The 18,554-nt window shown below is 45.9% G+C and overlaps 2 protein-coding genes across 2 annotated transcripts; both read right to left on the bottom strand.

Annotated features, from left to right (window-relative positions):
• Positions 1-253: 253 nt before the first annotated feature.
• On the bottom strand, positions 254-2,126 carry LOC134732695 (uncharacterized). Its single transcript, XM_063619324.1, has 2 exons — positions 1,967-2,126; positions 254-1,171 (listed from the first exon to the last, which is right to left on the bottom strand). The coding sequence occupies exon 2, from the start codon at positions 942-944 to the stop codon at positions 558-560; it is 387 nt and encodes a 128-aa protein (XP_063475394.1). The 5' UTR covers positions 945-1,171; positions 1,967-2,126; the 3' UTR covers positions 254-557.
• A 13,083-nt stretch (positions 2,127-15,209) lies between these two features.
• LOC129464465 (annexin-2 receptor) lies at positions 15,210-18,312 on the bottom strand. Its single transcript, XM_055245719.2, has one exon. It carries the CDS (start codon positions 15,882-15,884, stop codon positions 15,303-15,305), a length of 582 nt encoding a protein of 193 aa, XP_055101694.1. The 5' UTR covers positions 15,885-18,312; the 3' UTR covers positions 15,210-15,302.
• Between the last annotated feature and the right edge of the window lie 242 nt (positions 18,313-18,554).

Raw genomic sequence — 18,554 nt, 5'->3', positions numbered from 1 at the left:
TGGTGCTCCAGGTAGACAGGAAGCCTGGGCTGCTCAGTGTGTTTGGAGGAAGGTGGATGAAGGCGCGCCCTTTGGCCCGGGAGGCCCTGGCTCCCTCCCTGCTGCCTGGCCGGGAAGCCTGAGAATGTCCGGCGTTGGCGTTGTTCGGGACAGCACAGGGATCCCCAGTCAGACCAGCCCTTGCATTGGTCCATCCATCCCCAAAAGCTAGGCCAGAAACACACGCGATGCAGACTTTTGCCTTGGCGTTGAATTTTATTCCGAGAACAGACTACAGAGAATAATGTGTCCGAAGCGCTGCTCAGCCACAGCCTCTTGAGTGGCGTGGGAACAGAGCAGAGGCATTACGGAAACCCAGTTCTTGGGCAGAGGGTCAGGTACCCAAGGGCCCCGTTGGACATCTCCTGGCTTCTGAGCGCCCAGGGCGGCCGTCCCAGGCAGGCTGCGGTCTTCTTGGCAGACAGGCGGCCTATGCTGCACAAGGAAGCCTCCAGACTGAGCCCGGTGGCCGCCAAGGCTCAGTAGCAGGGCGACGACGCTCCGAGAGGTCCCCCTCGTCAGACCTCTCTGGTTGCTGCGGCCAGTCTTCGAAGAGGGCCGATCGCAGCGCGTGTGGCGGCCGCGGAGCGCAGTGACCGGGCTCCTCCGACGAGGCTGCGGCCGCCACTCCTGCCTGCGCCTGGGGCTCCTCCTGGGTGGCAGGCGTGGACTCGGTCCGAAGGCTGTGCACGCCGCACCAGGGGAATCCAAAGAACGCGCTCCTGTCCCGTGGTGAAGCCCCAGTACAGCTGATCCTGGTTCTCAGAGTGGGGGCCCAGCGGTGTTGGAAGGTAACGCGCCGCCCCACGAATTCGATCTTCTGGGTCTCCGGGTGGTTCCCACTGGGGCTCTCGCGCTGTCTCTCCGGAACCAAAAACCCCCCTCACACGGCTTCGCCAGTGCATCGCTTCTTCCAGTGGAAGTTTACAGAGACAAGGGGATTCAGAAGCTCAAGCTTGTGGGGCCCCCCGCCTTTTATGCTCCTCCTGCTTACGAGGCGGTCCAGCCCGGAGAGATCCAGGAGAACTGGGCGGTGAGCTAACTGAGAGCTAACTACATCAGAAGAGGAACCGCCCCAGTCGCCTTCAGTGTCCACGTAGGCCTCTCCTGGAGCAAGTTGTGGGAAGTGAGTCTAGTGAAGACAGATAGGATTAGCAGTGGAAAATCCAAGAGACCTCCGGACGCCTAAGGAGGGAAGCTCTTTTGAGAGACGGGGAAGTGTAGATATCCGATTTCTGACCCCAAACGTTCTGGTAGTAGTACAGGAGAGACCGAGAGCCAGGGCTGTGGGAAAGACGTAAGTCTGTATCTTTGAGCTAGAGTGTGTGCGTTTGGTAGGATGGATACTAGGCTGAAGGCAGGGTGTGGGTGTGGTGTTTGCAATGAAGGGGAATGGGAGGGAAGCTCAAAGGATTATTCCGGAGGGAGCTTGGAGGTGGTTAGGGAAAATGTCCCAGTTCTAAAGATTAATTCCCAAAGTGTTGGGATTACAGGCGTGAGCCCCGTCAGGAGTCTGAGACTAGCCTGGCTAACATGGTGAAACCCCGTCTCTACTAAAAGTACAAAAAGTAGCCAGGTGTGGTGGCGCCCGTAGTCTCAGCTACTTGGGAGGCTGAGGTAGGAGAATCGCTTGAACCTGGGAGGCGGAGGTTGCAGTGAGTCGAGATCAGGCCACTGCACTCCAGCCTGGGCGACAGAGCAAGACTCCGTCCCAAAAATAAATAAATATTTAAACTGAATAGTTGTTTCTATCATATCCCGGGGTTCAAAAAGAGCAGTGATGTAAGACCGATGCCCAGTAATTTGTGAAAGATCAGAAAATTGTAAGTGTGAAGCAGGTTAACTGTGCACTGCTTACCAACTTCTTTGAATCAACTGAGACATAAGATATTCATAAGCAAGTTATACGAAACAAATTCATACTTACAGACAGGGAGCAAGGGATAGCAAGACTAGGTTTCATTGTGTGTTGGTCCCTTGCAACTCAGAAAGCTGCCTATGGTAGATGGTGTCTTAACTGCACATGCTCTTCTTGCACCACAGCTGAGGGACCCCAACAGGCAGCTCACCTTGCACACTGGGCTAAAGGGTTGAAGGACATCTTGTGCTAGGTGGAGACAGGAATAGAGGCCAGGCTGTTTCAGCCACTTCCTCCTTATTTTAGGATGTTGCACTCCCAGCACATTCTACAGTTATTCTTGAGAACTACAAGCAAGAAAGTGGGGGAACTGAGTTGGTCCAAAGCCACGAGCAAACTTTTCTGCAATCAGTTCAGTTATTGTATTGAAAAGACATTTCTTAAAAGAAGACATACAGATAGCCAACATATATAAAAAATGCTCTTTATTACTAATCATCAGGGAAACGGAAATTAAAACCTCAGTGAGAACCTTTGGATCCTCCCTCCCCACCAGGTTTTTGTTACTGTTAACAGCACAGGTATTAATATTCTTTTACATATTTCCTAGTGTATATGTATGTGCAAGGATTTTTCTTGGGTGTGTACTCTGAAATGGAATTGGTAGGTTTTGAGATATGTAACTTGCAGCTTCATAAGACAACAGATTGTTTTTCAAAGTGATAGTACCAATACATGTTACCACTTACAATATATAAGATACTCTGAAGTTTAATATGCTTTCTAACACTTGGTATTGTCAGGTATTTTAACATTTAATCATTGAAAGGGTGAAAATAGCAGCGGCCCACAATTATTGAACAGTCAGGCAATTTCACCCTATATGGACATTGTTGATTGCCGCATGATTCCCTCCAGAGATGCCCCTTCCTGATTTATCCTTTTGGTCTCTCAGATTCTGTTCATGATTACCATTGTGATGAGATAATCCTGGCGCTTTAACATTCTCCCAAACTGAGAAGGAGCTAAGGCCCATTTTTGTGTATGCACCGCTTATGATAATGCAAATTGAAGGCTATTGGAAAGTTGTTTTTTTTTTTTGAGACAGAGTCTGGCTCTGTCGCCCAGGCTGGAGTGCAGTGGCGGGATCTCGGCTCACTGCAAGCTCCGCCTCCCGGGTTCACACCATTCTCCTGCCTCAGCCTCCCAGAGTAGCTGGGACTACAGGTGCCTGCCACCACTCCCGGCTAATGTTTTGTATTTTTTTAGTAGAGACGGGGTTTCACCATGTTAGCCAGGATGGTCTGGATCTCCTGACCTCGTGATCTATCCGCCTCAGCCTCCCAAAGTGCTGGGATTACAGGCGTGAGCCACCGTGCCCGGCCTGGAAACTTTGTTTTTTGTATGCAGTTCAGCCAGTTCTAGCTAAGATGTAAACATTGGAAACTAATTTGAAACTGAAGGAAAAAATGGTTTAAAAAAGTTTTACATATAAAACTACTATGGAAACTGCATTAGCCAAAGGTTTGGTCCACAGCACTAATTGGATTACCTATCAGGGCAGATAAAGTTTAGCCATGTGGAGAGGTCCCAGTTTTGTCCTGTCCTGAAATAATTTGGATCCACTCCAGCTGTCTTTTGTAAAATAATGAGTTTATGATGCCATGTCATGGCTAGAGTTTCACGGTAACATCGATTTGATCTTTGTGTGTATGGATACGTGTTTCTATGTGTTTCTATGCATGTTACATGTATTATGTTATATGTTATGTCCAAAGTGGCATCATATTGGCTTATAAGTAAATGAGTGCTTATAAATTTAGCAAGAAAGTCCAAATGCTTTTCAAATTTGTGTGAATTTAGTAATCTTTAATAATAAGCTTGCTTTAAAATTATTCACAAAATAAAAATAGAAATGTCTTTGGAATTGTAAGCATACATTTTTGTCTGGTTTTACTAATTAGATGAGTTTTATATTTGCCTTTGCTAAATATTTGAACATGCTAGAATTTTACATGAAGGTTATAAGACCATAAACTCAACCAAAAACAGAATAATCCTTCTTTGAATGACTTTTTTGATAAATAAGACAAATTTAATATTGTTTGTTCCATAAGAACAATTAATTTTTCTGAATTATCAGAAAAACATGCCCATGTGTTTAAGATTTTTGTGTAGGTGAACACCTGATATTCACAGGCTATGCAAATTGTTAACAAAGAAATAACTTGGAGTGATAATTATGTTGTCTAATGTCTTAGTTCTAAAAACTAATCTAGATAAACTGCTACAGATGAATAAATTGAATAAATATAAATGGAATCAATGCTTGTAGGTGAACTCTTAATGTAACTTAAACTATTAAAATTATTTCAGATACTATTGAATGTCTAGGTCATTTCCAATTAAAAAAGAATTGTGACATTGGGCATTGGTCACACTTTTGAATCCATTAATGTGAAATAAAATCTATACTATGAGTTAAGCATTAGTGGACCTCAATGAGCTGAGTAAGAATAAGATCTGAGTCTGGAAAGTAATCAAGCTACGAAAAGGGGATTGGCCCAATGGATGCCTGTGTACTTGCCCCCATACAGGCAAGCAATGAATGTGAAACAATACCACCTGCCAGAGGGGCACTGAAGTAACCCAAATAATCCAGGGTGCTGGAGTGAGATGCTGTCTCAGAATTAATTAATTAATTAATTAGTCAGTGCATTGTATTCTCTGCTGCCCCCCACCCCTTTTTTTTTAATCTCCGTCTTCTGAAATGCCCGAAGAAAGAAATGAGTCTCAGTTGATGCAGGCCCTGAGATGGGCAGAGATTATGACAGCATCACATAGACTTGGTGCTATGGACTGAATTGTGTCCCCCAAAATTCATAATGATTTTGATCAATCCACAAGGTGATGGTATTTAGAGATGGAGCCTTTGGGAGACAAGTACGTTAAGATGAAGTTATGAGGTTGGGGCTTTCATAATGGGATTGGCGGCCTTCTGAGAAAAGGAAGAGATACCATGTCCTTCTTGTTCTCTCCCCTTCTCCCTCTCTCCCTCTCTCCCCCTTTCTCCCCCTTTCTTTCCCTCTGTGCCATGTGAGAACACAGCTACAACATGGCCATTGGCACGACAGAAAGAGAATCCCCACCAAGAGCTGAATCTGGTGCTTTGATCTTGGACTTCCAGATCATAGGCAAGACTCACCAGGGGAGACTTCTGTAGCTGCCTGGAATTGTCTGATCTGGAGTTAATGCCCTGGAACTCTGTGGTTGTCAACTCAGAAGGCACAAGGCTACAAATCTTCCTGTGGTCCTCTTTAATCTGCCTCCACTTTTTGTTTTGTTTGGATTTTCAAGTAACAAATTTATTTTTCCAGTTAACATAACCAGTCCATGGTACAGCATGTTAAATCACAAACTACAAATCCAAGGACCTTTTGCAACCTTTACTAGGTTGCAAAACTTTGGCAAATCAATATAGTACATTTTATTACAATGAAAGCATTTTTGTTAGAGTCATATATTATTTTAGTGATCATTTTCACTCCAAATATACTTAAGTAGCAAACCAAAACACTGGTTTGTTTGTTTGTTTTGTTTTGTTTTTGAGACAGAATCTCGCACTGTAGCCCGGGCTGAAGTGAAATGGTGTGATCTGAGCTCACTGCGACCTCAGCCTCATAGGTTCAAACGATTCTCCTGCCTCGGCCTCCCAAGTAGCTGGGATTACAGGTGCCTGCCACCAAGCCTGGTTAATTTTTTGTATTTTTAGTAGAGACTGGGTTTCACTATGTTGGCCAGGCTGGTCTCAAACTCCTGACCTCGTGATCCGCCCTCCTTGGCCTCCCAAAGCACTGGGATTACAGGTGTGAGCCACCGCACCCGGCAAACACTGGCTTTAATGATGGTTTAAAATAACTTGCAGAGCAAGTTACTATTATGAAACAAATTAGTATGTTTGAAAGCTATACAAGTTCTCCTTTTAAATTGAATTTCCTCATGCAAGCTGTGGAAGTTTACAGCAGCAGGGCAATTATTTGTATGTAAGAGAAGGCTCTGCTTTGTTCTGGGTTTGGACCAAAGCCAGGTGGGGTTCCAAAGTATGAAAAGCTATAAAATTCCACCTCAAGATGATTCAATGTCAATGCAAACTTCCAAGTACTTTTTAAGAAAATGTTAAAATTTTGCTTATACACTATTGGTGAGAGTGTAAATTAGTTCAACCATTGTGGAAAACAGCAACAATGTTTTCATGGATTATTAACCCATTCTTATTAAAAAATTATGAAAGGTTATGAAAAGGGTTATAAGGCCGGGCGCAGTGGCTCATGCTTGTAATCCCAGCACTGTGGGAGGCCGAGGCGGGCGGATCACGAGGTCAGGAGATCGAGACCATCCTGGCTAACACGGTGAAACCCCGTCTCTACTAAAAATACAGAAAATTAGCCAGGTGTAGTGGCGGGTGCCTGTAGTCCCAGCTACTTGGGAGGCTGAGGCAGGAGAATGGCGTGAACCCCGGGAGGCGGAGCTTGCAGTGAGCCAAGATCACGCCACTGCACTCCAGCCTGGGCGACAGAGGAAGACTCCGTCTCAAAAAAAAAAAAAAAAAAATGCTAAAGCTGGTTTTCTGGGATCACCACTGGTACTTCTCGAATAATACTGGCAGGTAGGAGTTGCTCCTGCTCTCAGGATCCATTCTCCAGACACCTAGAGTCCATAAACCTTTCACCTAACAAGAGCTTTCAATCTTCTGCCTTCTGTATCTATTCTGTCATTCTCATTCTGTTTCATTTTTTTCACTTCCTGTTGTATAATTGTATATTTTCCTTTTTTCTAGTAAAAAGAAGCATAGCTTTGAAGGGAAGCTTCCATTCAGACCTTTTCTTTCTGATCTTCAAATCAGCTCCTGGAATAAACACAGAGTTAGCTGTGTTCTGAATGATCTCCTGACAGAGTCTTTACTCTCTCATTAGTAAGACTTGTGAAAACTGCAGCCAGTTCCTCATCTTTCTATTTGTGGCTCCCTTTATAGCCCCTGGAACAAGGTAGGGTATCAAAACATGCTTGCTAAATGTTGGGATCAATCAGATTTTACAATAGTAAACAATAATGTTTAATTAGGTAATTCTATAATTGTATCCATTGATGCTTTGCAAATAGCATGTTTAACTCAGACAAATTCCAGTTTCACAGAGGATGTGAAAAGGAAAAAATCCACAGAAAGAATACAACAAAGAAGGATTCATTTTACATTCGTTCTGATTAAGAATATCTTTCAGTTTATGATAAAATCAATAATGATAATATTGTTAAAAACTGACCTAATTACTTTCAACCAGATACTGTCCAAACATTAAGTTTTTCCATCAAAAGTATCCCTGATAGTTACTTTGTAAAATGAGAGCACATTTGGCTTCCATTTCGGAGGTGGTTTAAATAAAGGCTACCAGGTTAGATAAATTACAGAGGTTCACACATCTAGAATGGCATGTAACCCTCTCTGTAACTTAGCCAGTGGGGCCTGAGACTTCTTGCTATTACACACAAGCAGAAGTGTTGAAATCTTTTTTCTTTCTTTCTTTTTTTAGATGGCATTTTGCTCTTGTTGCCCAGGCTGGAGTGCAATGGGGCGATCTCGACTCACCACAACCTCAGCCTCCTGGGTTCAAGCAATTCTCCTACCTCAGCCTCCCGAGTAGCTGGGACTACAGGCATGTGCCGCCACGCCCAGCTAATTTTGTATTTTTAGTAAAGACGGGGTTTCACCATGTTGGTCAGGCTGGTCTCGAACTCCTGACCTCAGGTGATCCTCCCTCCTTGGCCTCCAAAGGTGCTGAGATTACAGACGTGAGCCACCGTGCCCAGCCTAAATCTTTTTTCTTTTTGTTTTTTGAGACAGGGTCTCACTCCATTGCTCAGGCTGGGGTACAGTAAGCTGAAGGTCGGCTCACTGTAGCCTCAACTTCCCAAGCTCAGGTGGCTCTCCGGCTCAGTCTTTCAAGTAGCTGGGACTATAGGCATGCACCACCTTGCCCAGTTGATTCTTGTATTCTTTTTTCACCATGTTACCCAGGATACTCTTAAACTCCTGGGCTCAAGTCATCCGCCTGCCTCACCTCGTAAAGTGCTGGAATTACAGCTCTGAGCCACTGCACCTGGCCAAAATCTTTTTAATATAGCAATTCAGCAGAAGACAAAACTGGGAGAGTGAAAGACCACATTATGGACTGGGCAACTATGCTTACCCAGCTCCTCAATAACACCCCGTATCTGCTTTATACATTACCCCCAAGCTTTTCTCCTGGTAGAAAGGGTTCTAGTCTCTGCTCTAGGACTAGCAATGTGATTTGGGGCAATAATGAGCTTTCTAAAGTCACGCACCATAAAAACAGCTTTTCCTCCACAGACATGGCAGTACTTTTTTCTTTCATCTGCAAAACCAATCTGTCCTAATCTAGATAATTTCACCCCAGATGGTAGGATTTTATGTTAATATCATTAATTTCCTAAGGAAATTTGCTCCTAAGACTAAAGTCATCATCCAGTTTCTTGTTATCTGGTTGGAACCACCCAGGAGAGCAGAAGAGTATAAAAACACAAATACTGGAGATTTCTAAGTTCCAGATACTCTGTCACCAATTGTGAGATGGATGCCATGAAGCAGCACTTTCCTCCTGGGGTGCAGCAGGGGCAGGACTTTCCTCTGGGGTGCATCAGGCCTGGGATTCAACAGACCAGGCACCAGGACTCCAGAGGCCAACTCTGAGCCCAGGGGATTGTGTGCCCTGTCTGCTCCATTGTATATTATTGCACACGTACAACCAAATTCTGCAATACTTTAAATTTAGCAATTCAGCAGTAGAAGACAATACTGGGAGAGTAAGACCACATTAAGAAGTGGGCAATGACCAGCCTTGGCTGCATGGTGAGACCCTATCTTTACAAAAACTACAGTAAAAAATAATGAGCCAGGTATGGTGGCACAAACTTGTATTTCTAGTTACTCTGGAGGCTGAAGGGGGAGGATCACTTGAGCCTGAGAGTTCGAGGCTGCCAAGGGCATGCCAGTGCATTCTCACCTGAGTGAAAGAGCAAGACCCTGTCTCAAAAAAAAAAAAAAAAAAGAAAAAAGAATTGGTCAAGTAATAGGCAAAGCATCCTAAGCAAAAAAAAAAAAAAAAAAAAAAAAAGAAGCAGCAGCCCGAGGCATCACATTATCCAACTTCAAACTATTCTGTAAGGATGCCATTACCCAGAGCAAATTAATGCAGAAACACATATTGCATGTTCTCACTTATAAGTAGGAGGTAATCCTGATACACAGGAACATAAAGATGAGAACAGGGCAGGGTGCAGTGGTTCATGCCTGTAATCCCAGCACTTTGTGAGGCCGAGGCAGAGGGGCAGGGAGGGATCACTTGAGGTCAGGAGTTTGAGACCAGACTGGCCCACATGGTGAAACCTCATCTCTACTAAATATATATATATATAGCCTGGCATGGTGGTGGGCGCTTGTAATCCCAGCTACTCGGGAGGCTGAGGCAGGAGAATTGCTTCAACCCGGGAGGTGGAAGTTGTAGTGAGCCAAGGTCATGCCACTGCACTCCAGTCCGGGCGACAGAGTGAGACCCTGTCTCAATGAAATTAAATTAAATTAAAATAAAATAAAATAATAAAATAAAATAAAATACATGAGAACAACAGAAAACTGAAGGACAAAAAAAGGAGGGAAGGAGATAAGGTGGTAGAGGCTGAAAAACTTCCTACTGAGGACTATGTTCACTCTCTGGGTGACAATATCAATAGAAGCCTTAGCATCACACAATATACCCTTGTAACCTACACATGTACCCCCTGAATCTAAAATTAAAATTTAAAAAGAGGCCACATAACACAAAATAGTATTATGAAATACCATAAAAGGCCAGGCGCGATGGCTCACGCCTGTAGTCCCAGCACTTTGGAAGGCCGAAGTGGGCGGATCACCTGAGGTCAGGAGTTCAAGACCAGCCTGGGCAACACAGTGAAACTCGTATCTACTAAAAATACAAAAAATTAGCTGGGCATGGTGGCGAGCGACTGTAACCCCAGCTACTCGGGAGGCTGAGGCAGGGGAATCATTTGAATCCAGGAGGCGGAGATTGCTGTGACCCAAGATCTTGCCATTGCACTCCAGACTGGGCAACAAGAGCAAAACTCCGTGTCAAAAGAAACAAAAAAACAAAACAGGTATTTTTATTTTAAAAATTGGCGACTACTCTGGCCTGCTCCTCAGTAACATTATGACCCATCAGGCATCTGACAAGCATTGCTCTGGGGTAGAAAAGGATCCAAGTCTGCTCCAGTATTAGTAATGCATTTGGGCGCAATAATGAACTTTCTAACCAGGGTCCCCCAAAACAGATTTCCCTGCACCAGATAGTATTTTTTCTTCTCAATCCCTAAAGCAAACTATTTAACTAGATAACTTCATCTCAGATGATAGGACTTTATGTAAATCTCATTAATTCCATCTCTTGACGTAATTTGCTCCTAAGATTAAGGTTTCCACCCACCCCCCTGAAATCTGATGTGGACCCCCAGGAGGCCAGAAGAGTATAAAAACGCAAAAGATGTTGACTTCTGAGTCCCACATACCCGGCGTCAGCTGGTGAATGAAAGACGCGAAGGAGCTGCTGTGGAGCTGCTGTCTCCCCTCGGACTTTGGCAGGCCCGGGATTCTGAAAAGGAGGCGGCGGGGCCAGATGCCTCCAGCCCTGAGCTCAGCACATTCGGTGTCCTGGATGCTCCCTTCCTTTCCTTACCACTGCGAGCTCTCCTGGGACGGCCTGGATTTCCACTGGGACCTACTTTCCGCTCCCTGCGTGCGAAAACTGCCTTCTTTGCTGAAACTGCCTGCGAAAAGATCTCTTTCCCAAGCCTCAGAGCACCTTGAGGCGGGGCGCAGAGTCGCCGGCTCTGGATCCCGCGCCAGAGACCCAGGAGGATCCCCAGGAGCCCTCGCGATAGCAAGAGGCTGCATAGGGTCTCAACGTACTCCCGCCCCCGCAGCCTCCCTCGCAACTCGCCCCTCGCTCGCTAGGCAGACAACTCCAGCCGGACAGGTCCGTCCGAGGAGACCTTTCAGAGTGTCAGCCTACTGCTGACCTCGGAGCCACCAACCAAAGTTCCAAGACTGCTGGCTGCAGATTGCATGCGCTTGGGGCAGACGCCCTAAGAATGTGTCCACCGAGCCCAATGTGTCTTTGGGGTCCTGAGCCCTGAGATTTCCGCTAAGACCTTCCGTTGGACGATCTCTTGTAACAGATGTTGTTACAGTAACACGTGAGTTCGCTGAAACACGATGGAAGAAGTTTTGCCTTTCGATCACTTTGTGCCTTTTTCTTTCCCCTTCTCAATAAAATTGTACACAAATGTGAAATTCCTGTTGCCTGTGTTCCTGTTGATGTTGGGTAAGGATGAGGCTCAGGGGCGGGGTGGCTGGTTGCTGGTGTCAGGACTATCACGGGGATCCTGGATCCCCTAGATTTGCTAGTTGCAGGGCAAACAAAAAGTACAAAAAGTGTGTGTCTTATGCAGAGATTGGAGGGGAGAATAGGCCAGGGGTCGTGCATGGCTGGTGACTCACAGGCTGAGCCTACAGGAAATCCGGTGAACAGGCAGCAGACCTGAGAACTTACTGCAGGAAATTCTCCTGTTCTGAGGCCCTGGAACTTTTTCCCTCTGAAGGTTTGCACCTTTCTATCTTGAGGCCTTGCTAAACTCATAATTTCTGGAAGTTTTCTTCTGGACTCTTTAAGATTTTCTCTATAGGCTCATGTTCTGCAAGTATGGATAGTTTCATTTTTTTTTTTTTTTTTTTGAGACAGAGTCTTGCACTCTGGACCAGGCTGGAGTGCAGTGATGCCATCTCGGCTCACTGCAATCTCCCCCTCCCGGGTTCACGCCATTCTCCTGCCTCAGCCTCCCGAGTAGCTGGGACTACAGGCGCCCGCCACCATGCCAGGCCAATTTTTTTGTATTTTTAGTAGAGGCGGGGTTTCACCGTGTTAGCCAGGATGGTCTTGATCTCCTGACCTTGTAATCCGCCCGCCTCGGCCTCCCGAAGTTCTGGGATTACAGGCGTGAGCCACCGCGCCCGGCCGATAGTTTCATTTTTTCACTTCCAACGTATATACTTTCTTACTCCTTTTCCCACCTTATTGCACTGGCGAACAATTCCAGTACCTCGTTGAATAGAAATGGTTGGAGCGAATATCTTGGCCTTGTTCCTGATTTCATGGAAAAGCATTGAGTCTGTCACGATTACATACAATTTTGCTATAGGTTTTTGTAGACGTTCTTTGCACGGTTGACGAAAATCCCTCTATTCCCACAGTGCTGAGAGTTGGTTTTTAAATTTTAAATCACGAATGGATATAGATTTTCTTAATACTTTTTGTGCATCATTTGACAGGATTATACAGTATTTCTCATTGAGCCTATCAATAGGGTGGAATATACTAATTGACTTTTGAGTATTAAACCAGACTTACATGTGGAATAAACTTTACTTGGGCATGGTATCGTTCTTTAACATACATTTCTGATTTCTATTTGTTAGTATTTTGGTGAGGATTTCTGCATCTATGTTTAGGTGAAATCTTGGTCAGTTGTTTTCTCTTAGTGTCTTCTGTTTGCCAGGAAAATGCTGATCTCATAAAATAAGTTGGAAAGCATTCCATATTGTTTTATATTCTAGAATAAATTGTGTAGAATTTATGTTATTTATTCTTTGAATATTAGGTAAAATTAGTCAGTGAAATGGTAAGAAACTCTAGGTTGTTTTTTTTTTTGAAGATTTTTGACCATGAATTCAATATCTTTAATAATTGCAAAAATTTACAGATTATTTTTCATGAGTTGGGTAGACTGGATCTTGCAGGATTGATGCATTGTATCTAATTTGTTGAAATTTTGAGTACAGAGTTGTTGTCAGACCATTTTTAAAAGTTACCATTGTGGGCCAGGCGGGGTAGTTCATGACTGAAATTCTAGTACTTTGGGAGTCCAAGGTGGGCAGATCACTTGAGGCCAGGAGTTGGAGACCAGCCTGGCCAACATCGCAAAACCCCATTTCTACCCAAAATACGAGAAGATTAGCCGGGTGTGGTGGTGCATGCCTATAATCCCAGCTACTCGGGAGGCTAAGTAACAAGAATTACTTGAACCCAGGAGGCAGAGGTTGCAGTGAGCCGAAATCATGCCAATGCACTCCAGCCTGGGTGTCAGTGGGAGACTGTCTCAAAAAAAAAAAAAAAGCTACCATTCTGAATAGGTTGATCAACATAAAGACACTGCTAGGTAGCAGTTTGCCTCTCTAGATACACTTAAGGCTCTTCAGTCAGCACTATGTTGCAAGAAGCAACCTGTATGGACGCACTGGAGAGCTACTTTTGCTCCCAGGCTTCTGATTGAGTTAAGGCACAGAAAGACACCAGCTGTTCAGAGATATGGATTAGTAATTTATTACCTTGTTTTGTTTCACATAGACTTCAGGGTACTGAATTATTTTATCTGAAGTCGAAAATAGGCAGCCTGTGGTGATTCACACCTGCAACCACAGCATTTTGGGAGGCCAAGGAAGGACGACTACTTGAGGTCAGGAGTTCAAAACCATCTTGGGTAATAGAAAGAGAACCTGTCTCCACACACACACATACACACACACACACACACACACACACACACACACACACACGGTAGCCAGGAATGGTGGCACGTACCTGTAGTCCCAAGTATTTATGAGGCTGAGAAGGGAGGATTACATGACCCAGGATGGTTGAGGCTGCAGTGAACTATGCTTGTGCCACTGCACTCCAGCCTGGGTGACACAGCCAGACCCTGTCTCAAAAAAAGTGAAAAAAAAAAAGCCAAAAACTACTATGGAGTGGCCCTTTCTTCAAGCGTCTGCTTGCTTTCTCTAACACCACTCATTCTATTGCCCCTACTGAGCTTGAAACGATAATGCTTTCTTCAGGTGCCAGGTCTGGAGTGCTGGGGCACCTATCTCAAAACGCTGTCTCAAAACTCCAACAGGGAGCACCTAACGGTACTGGGTGCAACATTGCTCGCACGGAGCAAACAGCAGTCCAGTCACCTGGAAACAACAGGCTCTGCGAAACCAAGGACTCTGTGACCAAGAGAAATTGCCAATTCCAGACATAGCCTGGTTTAGAGAAATGAATGGCGTTGTCATCGAAAAAACACAGACTCGATTGTGACAGAAATACCGCCGCAAACGCCGCTACAGGGACAGCCGACACCGAGAACCAAGGGAAGCGGCTGAGAGCTGCGCCTCCACGGAATAACTGCCAGCCGACACCGTGCGAGTGAGAAACCGGCCACTCCATGAAACGACCAGCACTGCCACGGAAAAGAATCCGCCGTCGCCAACAAGCGGTGCTACCAGGAGAAACGGCTGCTTTTGAAGAAAACAGCCAGGAACGCGACTGAGAGACACTTGCTCCCAGGAAGAATTGGCATTTGTTCCAAAACACAGCTGGATAAACCGAGAACCTTCGGAGTGGCTGCACCGAAACCGGGCTCAAGCAACCCGCCCACCCCAGCCTCCGGAGCAGCTGGGACTACGGGTGCGCACCAGCTCACCGGGCTAATTTTTGTATTTTTTGTAGACACAGGCCTCACCCTGTTGCCCAGGCTGTTCTCAAACTCCAGAGCTCAAGCAATCCGCATGCCTCCGCCGCTGAAAGTGCTGACATTACTGCCGTGAGCCACGCTGCCCCGCCAGAATAAGTAATATTAAGAACTGGTCATCTGTGAAGTTGTATTAATATAAGTAATTGCGTGGTCCTTCCACGAGAAATAGCAAAGATTAATAAACCTCTCAGTCTTATGACCGTGAATAAAATTCCTGAGTGTAAAACACAATGAATTGATATACTGAAAAAAAGAAAGACCGCTGTTAAAAATAAAATTAACCATTAAAATTAAAAAGATGTTATAATAACGTAAAAGACATGATATAAAATTAAATGTAAACAAACAATATATTTAAAAAGCAATAATTAGAAAAATAGGAATAAGATTTAAAAATACAATGGAAAAAACAAATTTTAAATTTGCCAAAAACTCTAAGAATTCTACAATCGTATAATAGATTTCTCAAAGTTAAAACAGATAGGAATGAAATACTTAATGAAATAAATTTAAATGTTTAAAATGCAAGGAAACTGAAAGTAATAAGCGACGCGAAACAAAAAAGAAACGTCAGGGAAAAGAGAATTTAAAAACTCACGACCAGCAACGAAAGTACATCTTAATGTATTTTTATTTTCTAGGTGGAGACGTTTGGTAACTGAGAATCTTTTCAAGGAGGAGAATCCGAAAAGCCTTCTGCTGCTATCTAAGGCTGCTTAGCTCCACAGATCCGTGGGCAGCACGCCCAGAGTACAGAGAACGCGGCAAAACCAACGCGAAGAATCCACTCCAGGCAGTCTGAGAAACCCGGGAGGTGGCGCCGCAGACGGAGGGCAGGAGGATGGCGGCGTTCCAAAAGGCACTCGCTGTCACAGACCTCGGTGTCCTGCTGTCTGTCCCCGGGATGGGGAGGCCTGCACCAGGGAAGCTGCTGGAGCTTGAGTCTGTCGGGTTCCTCTGCCTGCCCCACCTCTTCTACGGGTGCCTCTTGCTGCTTCTGCGTCCCCGGCCAGCTGAACTCAGTGGGCTTCGCTGTACTTGGTTCCAAGGTGCTCTGGACTCCAGGCAAGAGTCCGTTTTGCCAGTAGACTCCAGGCAGCCGCCAGCAAGGACTGGAAAGCAGTCCCAAATCACAGCTGTCCGATGAGTACTCTCCCAGTACTGGATACAAAGGAAGAGGCCACGGCCCACGATCTTCTGAACTCACAGTAGGTGGAGCCTGGGGCTCTGGCGCCACCTCTGCGGCATCCCAAGCCCGCTTCACACAGCCAAGAAAATGTTTCTCCATCGCTTAAGCCTCAGACCAACGTTTGCGCTGATCAAGGAGGGAGAGTCTGCCGCACTAACATCAGCCTGAGTATTTATGCTCTCCAGAGCCCGTGGGCGGAGGCCAGTCAGATGTTAAGAAACTCAGTAGTAACAAATGCACGAAAATTAGTAGACAAATGAAAAACGATAACATTTTAGAGAGTACATAGAGCCAAAACGAACCGTAATTCCGACAGAAAAACATAGCGAGAAAAGAAACCGAAATGAAATGACACTAAGCAAACCTTGCAGAGAACTAGCGCTACAGAACGCAGGTATTAAAGAGCGCTGCAAGGGCCAAGAACCACCCGTTTCCGGGAAATGAGCGTTGCTGCCACCGGAAAACTGTCCCGCTAGGGCTCTGCGCTAACCACCTTGCGAACGAGAAACCGGCGCGTTGGACTTAGCAAGCGCCGGCACCTAGCGGATAGCGCTGGTATTGCCAAACGAATACCCGTTTCGGCGCCATAACGGGTGGTGCTAAAGAGAAACCGCGTGCTCTTAGAAAAGAGCGGTGCTTCCACACCTAAGCAACGTGTTTGGAGGAATGAACCAACTCCGTTTCAATGTGCTGTACCAGAAAAACGTGTTGTGGCATTTTAATGTGTTTTAATCCGTTCAATGTGTTTGATAGGTTTAATATGTTTTAACCCGTTTTAATGGGTTGTGACAGAAAAAGCGCCGGCTAATGGTACCACAGAATTACTAGTGCCAACAGCGGCTCGGTGCAATCACCGTTCTGCACCGCAAAACGGGGTTCAGGAAGTTCCTAGGAGATACTAGCGGTTGTAGGACCGAGAAAGTGACAGCACTGAGAAAGTAAGGACCCCGCGAACGGGGAATGTCACGTTGGGTGCAGCAACTGAGAAAACGCCCAGTGGGCGCTACTGGCAAACGTGCTGATACAAAACCGCCAGCTCCGCATAGGAAGCGGAGCCGCCAGACAGCACCCAGAACCTGATACCAGCGAGGCTAAGACGGAGCTCGGCTCCCCGCCTCCTGAGAGAATGAAAGTCAAGGCCGGGCGCGGTGGCTCTAGCCTGTAATCCCAGCACTTCGGGAGGCCGAGGCTGGCGGATCACGAGGTCAGGAGATCGAGACCATCCTGGCTAACACGGTGAAACCACGTCTCTACTAAAAATAAAAAAAAAATTAGCCGGGCGTGTTGGCAGGCGCCAACTAGTCGGGAGGCTGAGGCAGGAGAATGGCCTGAACCAGGGAGGCGTAGCTTGCAGTGAGCCCAGATAGCGCCACTGCACTCCAGCCTGGGGGACAGAGAAAGACTCCGTCTCAAAAAAAAAAAAAAAAGAGAATGAAAGTCAAAAAGCACGAATCCGAGACGGTCAAAATTAGTAGAAAAAAACATAACATTGAAATAAAAATAAAAATGTGAAATAATGAAAGTCTGAAATGCAAGTAAAACTGAAAAACACATCGGTAACGCTGTCCTCAGAGCAAGACACAAAAATAATTTTAAGATTAGCAAAAATTACAGAGAATCAACCCTACAAAGAAGAAATTTCAAATATGGCTAAGCAATGCAATGCCTACCATTAAAATATTTCTGTCAGATCTAAACCCCTGCAGGTTGCTCCTGTCATAATTTGCTACGACAAACAAACAAAAATAGCCACGGTTAAACGTGTTTAGCTACGTCTAAAAAATCGCAGTAGCTGCTATATCCCGATTTGGTCTACTGGAGGAAAAAGTCTCGATGGGCAGGACTTGCTATTGTCAAAGAGAGCTTGGTAAAACTGAGAAATCGCGTTCGCCGGCATTTCCTGACTTCCACGGGAGTTTTAAAACATACAAGCATAGCTAAGACGGGACTCGATATTGTGAAACCAAACTTGTTATAAAAGCTCCCAACACTGCTAAACTGGTCATCACTAAACCTTTAAAAAAAAAAAAAAGCGCATTCGCTGGTACCCATATTTCCATAGGAGTTAAACGTTTCTTGCGCAGCTAAAGCAAGTCTTACCAGTAGGAAACCGGAACTTGCTAGGACTAAAAAACTTGAGGCTAGGCTGACCCCATGGTTGTTATGATTAGAAATCCGAGGCTACTGGAAACCCGGAGCTGCTGAAAAATGAGTTACAGAGTAACTTCGCCTTCGCATGGGGAAACGGTGACTTTCTACCGCCTAGATACCGCAGCCAGGGCTAGACCGGTGTTTGTCTGAAGTCAGGACTTGCTTGGGCTGAGAAATCACATTTTGGCTATTCCCCTACTTGGACAGGGGGTGGAAATCCCAAGGCCGCGAAATCGAAACTTGCTAGGACCCAGAAGCCAACGACGCGCGAAACCGTGGGGTCCTGCGGCAGAGACGCCAGCGGCGCCGCCGCAGGACTGCGTTCTGGAGGCCGAGCCGGAACCCGTGCGGCCGCGGCGGCGCTGGGAAGAGACTGTGCCCCTGCAGCTCCCCTGTCACCGGCTCCGAGGAGCGTCGGGCTCCCCCCGCCCAGCCCTGCAGCACCCATCCGACAACGCCAGACTCGGCGCAACTGGGGCAGCTGCGACTTTGAATCTCCCAGATCCGCGGCCTGAGGGCTGCCCGCCACCGAGAAATGGAGGCACAGAGCTGTGAACAAGAGACCACGGCTCGGCGAAATGGCGGTGCCAGGAGCCTGAAAGGGAATGCAGCCGGCGG

The sequence above is a fragment of the Symphalangus syndactylus genome, chromosome 16 (assembly GCF_028878055.3).
Source record: "Symphalangus syndactylus isolate Jambi chromosome 16, NHGRI_mSymSyn1-v2.1_pri, whole genome shotgun sequence".
Taxonomy (NCBI): Eukaryota; Metazoa; Chordata; class Mammalia; order Primates; family Hylobatidae; genus Symphalangus; species Symphalangus syndactylus.
This window is presented reverse-complemented; position numbering and strand designations above follow the sequence as displayed.